Raw genomic sequence first — 4629 nt, 5'->3', positions numbered from 1 at the left:
AGTCAATATCAATAACCTTCGCCATGTCACGGGGACACTTCACTGAGCTCACCATTTCAACCTAGAAAGACATTCCAGTGTTTTGGTTTTCTTGTTTTACACTTAGCACAATAGTCAATAAAATTTTGGCAAAACACAACAATGCAATACAACACAACACATGAAACACCACAACAAAATCAAATACTAACACCATCATTCAAATCACTGCAACACACCAGCTTCATATACCTTTGTCACCAAACCATCAACTGACCTGTCCCCACCTCACACCATATGTACAGACAGCCTCATTTCTTGCAGGATTATCATGTTCAGCTCAAGACTGTTGTAGCAGATGTTTATCTGTTTGTTACACCATGTCTATAAGTCTACAGCAACAGTCATGGCTGAGTGAGTGATAATCCTTAGGAATACTTTTGCTGTGTACTCAAACAACCAGAAGCGGATAGTCCACTTCTGTTTCATGACTCACACAGATCTGTTTGTTCCAGCTCACCTCCTTAGCATCCCACACCTCTGCCCCGTCGTTGTACAGAACTAGGATTTTCTGGTTGCCACGGCCAGGAGCAAACTTCAGTTTCTTGATCCAACCACGATGTGTGGGTACAGCTCTGAAGTACAGCACATGACACATAAGTCTCTTTGCACGGTGCAGGACAGTAGTCAGAATCTCAAAACGTTTCAGTTTTTGTTTTACATGAAGAAAGACTACAACTATTGCAGTTCCCATGAGACACAACAAAGGTATAAAGAAACTTCATCAACATGATGATGTACCTGGATATCTTTGCCTTCAGGTCCCAAATGTTGATATTCCCATCCACATCCCCCAGGACCATGGTATCACCCTTCCAGGCTATGCAGGTGATGGCTCCCATTGTTCCCTGTGCATACATACATGTATTAGCTAAATATACATGTAACATGTATTGTCAGATATACAGGACAGGACACAAAATACATATCTGTCAGGTTTGTTCCAGTTAGTAATATATCTTACGGTTGTAGACAGGCTGTATCACATAAATATTTGCTACAAAAATTCTTTAAGATCAGCTCACATCAGGAGGTATCTTTGAGCCATCCTTGACAATGTTCCCCTCCACCATGAAGTGGTACAACTGCCCATCTGAGTCGGTGAACACGAAATGCTCCCGCACTGTCAGGTTTGCCAACTTTTTGCTATCTGCAAGAATGCAATCATACAAGCAAGGGTTACCCTAAACAGTCAAATTCAGTATAATATACATTGTACATTCATTGTAATAATAACAAGGATACACTCATCCACAGGGTTCGAATATCGTACTTCATTACTTTTATATTAGTAGCAAAATATTCGTAAGTAATGGTCTAGAAATTTGAGATGCTGCAAGTGTGCACTAGTATGAGCTTTCCTATAAAAGTATAATACCTTTGAAATTTTAACAATAACCTAACCAGAATATGTCTAACTCTACCATACCTGTTTGTGTCTTAGTCTCAGTACCGATAGTAGGCAGCAACTCCACTGTTGGGGAGGCAGCTGCACTTGTGGGATCCTGGGATAGCTTCTTCTTCAAGCTTTTCAGGTTGTTAGAAGGTGACCACTCCTGTCAATATGTTTATTTGTTAATAAGGCTGGTACATGATGATAAAAGAAGGCAGAAAGGAGGCAAACAATCCACAATAAATAACAAACTGGACAATAATCTACCTTAGGAGACAGGTGAGGGAAATATGTTGAAATTCAACAACAATGCAATACAAATGGAGATAAATATAACAACAAAAGAGGTTGAACATGTTCGTGAAGGACCTATTTTAAAATTTGAAGAGAGAGTGAGTGAGAAAGCATTACTGACCAGTGCAGAGATTGTTGGGAAGTTTTTAGGCATTTCCCTCAGAAGAGTTTGGCTTCTGATATCCCAGAGTCCATGGGCTTGTCCTTGAAAACAATGATGGCATATTGTCTGGAACCAGAAAAAGGGCCAGTTAGAGATTGATGACTTTGTTGAAAACTTGATGATGTGAAGACATACAACATTACATATAAAGAAATCTAGAAATCTAGAATTCCAACGAAGATGTTCACAGATATACATTGCTGTGTTTGTCTTCATGTTACTCCACAGAATTTTACAATTTACGGCATCTATTACATTTCTTATAAAAAAATTACTCCAATCAATTTTGCTGTATACATACATGATAAATATACATATACAACATACTCACTTGAGATGTGAGATCCGGACGATCTCTATAGGTGACTCATCATTCCCTTTGTCTCCCCGAAACAGTTCACTGGAGCCTATAGATATACAATAACAAGTTAGCATTGGAATATTCAACATCACTGAGTAAGTGAAGAATACAACTCAATGACATAAATGGCTCTCTACCATCTGGTATGGGCCATTTTGTACACAGTATATATATGTACTTGATAATGCCGAATGTGAACCACCATCTCTACATAATTTATTTGTATCGTGCTTGTTATACGCAGACGATGTGGTTATATTTTCTGAATCAGATAAAGGGTTGCAATGTGCGCTCAACAGATTAAGTGCCTTCTGCAAGAATTGGAAACTCCAAGTTAATCTTAAGAAAACTAAAGTTATGATTTTCAACAAATCTGGCCGATCCTTCCGAAACCAAACATTCGTATTTGATCAAGATACCCTGGATATAGTACCTTCTTACTGCTATCTAGGCCTGACTATTACATCGTCGGGAAGTTTCTCCCTGACCAAAAAACAACTTTCACTCAAAGCTCGTAAAGCTATGTATAGTTTGAAATCTCTCATTCGCTCATCTGTCTCGCCAAAGTGCTTGCTAAAAATATTTGATTCTTGCATAAAGCCAATTCTCCTATATGGGTGTGAAATTTGGGGCACAGAGTCTATTAATGACAACTCCCCAATTGAAATTTTGCATCACCGCTTTTGTAAGAATATACTTGGAGTTTCCAGAAATTGTAGCAATTTAGCTTCTAGAGCAGAGCTTGGCAGATTTCCTTTAGACTTAGATATATCTGTGCGTGTTATTCGTTACTGGTTACGCTTATTACAAATGCATCCCCATAGACATTTATTACAAGCTGATGCCCTTTTGTATCAATACAAATCTATTTCTAATAGTCGTAGAAGAACTTTATTACAACGAGTGAAAGAAATTGTAGATGGTAGTGGCCACTCCTACCTTTTGTATTCATGTAACTCACTTAGTGATATCAGATCTATATGTACAATGATAAGATCTAGAATCTCTGATATGTTTATCCAAACCTCTCGCCATAACTTGAGTATAGATACTGGTAAGCTAAGGTTTTATAAGACCTGTAAAACAGCACATACTATGGAAAAATACTTAGAATTAGATAATTTTGATTTACGCTCGGCAATCAGCAAAATTAGAATTAGTGCCCACCCTCTCGAAATTGAGAGAGGGCGGTACAAGAGGCTATCCGTGTGTGAAAGAATGTGCAAACAGTGTACGTCAAACGTGGTGGAAGACGAAACACATTTTATGTCAAACTGCTCTCTCTATAATCAAGAAAGAAAAGAGCTGTTCGAAGAGACCATCAAATTCCACCCAAACTTCCTCACATTCACTGACAAAAAGAAATCAGTTCTCCTGCTAACATCACAAAACCCACACATAATAGAAAAGGTGGGATCTTTCGTCTTCCACTGTCTTCGAAAAAGGAGTCGAACCCAATAACCCAGGATCTAGAGTTAGATTTTACTACCTTTAGACTAGAGTAGACACTTGTGATTTTGTATCTTACATTGTTTGAATCTTTTTATGTTAACTGCAATTAGCCCACGGGCAAGAATTTGCAATAAACTTATTATTAAATTATCACTGGCTTGCAACATTGAGAGGGTACCATGTACACTGTACAGAGCCTGTACAGGTAGAGAACAACAAAATGTAATATTAACTCAATCACTGCACCTCAACTGCCAACTTTATGGAAACAAAAAGGTTCTACATTGCATCATATACAGAAAGCAAATAGTCCAGATTTTTGTATTCGCTCAAGCTGCCTAATTGACACATTGTACCTACTTTCGACTTTTCACACAGTATCTCATGCGCAGTATAAGGATGGAAAAATTCAATTAACATGTACCAGTATTGCCCAATGTGATGACAGTTTTGCACACAAGTCCCTAACCTGTTTGCAGATTGACCAGCAGCAGTTCATTCTTGACCAGCCCAGACTGACCAGGTGACGGGTAGGCGAAGGACAGGAAACTGGTCAGACTTGTCCACTCCAGCCCCCTAAAGACATGACAGGAAAAATAGATGACATCCAAGTTTTATGTCATCTAAAATCCTATGTAAGTTCCCATTTCCGATCAATGAGAATAATTAAGTGAATGAGGAATTAGAAATTGTACTAACCTGTGCAGGACAGGTATAATTGTCCCTGCATCCCTCGTTGTCAGGCAGACTGAATCAGAGAATGACTTCAGGTGTATCTGAGCCTGACCACCCCCATGTAGCCTCACTTGGTAGCTCCCAAAGTTGAAAGGTCACGGGTTACCCATGATTCCTCGTCGCGCATGCGCATCAGTCTACTGTTTGTAGAACTTCCTGGCCGAAGTGTAGTCTTCGGGAGGGACTTCATAG

At 39.0% G+C, this 4629-nt stretch overlaps 1 protein-coding gene across 1 annotated transcript in view; it reads right to left on the bottom strand.

Moving 5' to 3' along the window:
- Window position 1: 1 nt before the first annotated feature.
- LOC118413599 (WD repeat-containing protein 11-like) overlaps window positions 2-4629 on the bottom strand; it is a gene marked incomplete at its 3' end in the record, with an annotated part of 16281 nt that continues 11653 nt past the window's right edge. The window contains 9 exon segments of the mRNA XM_035817126.1: window positions 2-61; window positions 500-614; window positions 781-887; window positions 1065-1189; window positions 1469-1595; window positions 1848-1918; window positions 1921-1955; window positions 2221-2296; window positions 4172-4278. Of these exon segments, the coding sequence (XP_035673019.1) occupies window positions 2-61; window positions 500-614; window positions 781-887; window positions 1065-1189; window positions 1469-1595; window positions 1848-1918; window positions 1921-1955; window positions 2221-2296; window positions 4172-4278 (823 nt within the window).

Source organism: Branchiostoma floridae, chromosome 4 (assembly GCF_000003815.2).
Source record: "Branchiostoma floridae strain S238N-H82 chromosome 4, Bfl_VNyyK, whole genome shotgun sequence".
Taxonomy (NCBI): Eukaryota; Metazoa; Chordata; class Leptocardii; order Amphioxiformes; family Branchiostomatidae; genus Branchiostoma; species Branchiostoma floridae.
The sequence above is the reverse complement of the archived record's forward strand: the minus strand, read 5'-3'. Positions and strand labels throughout refer to the sequence as shown.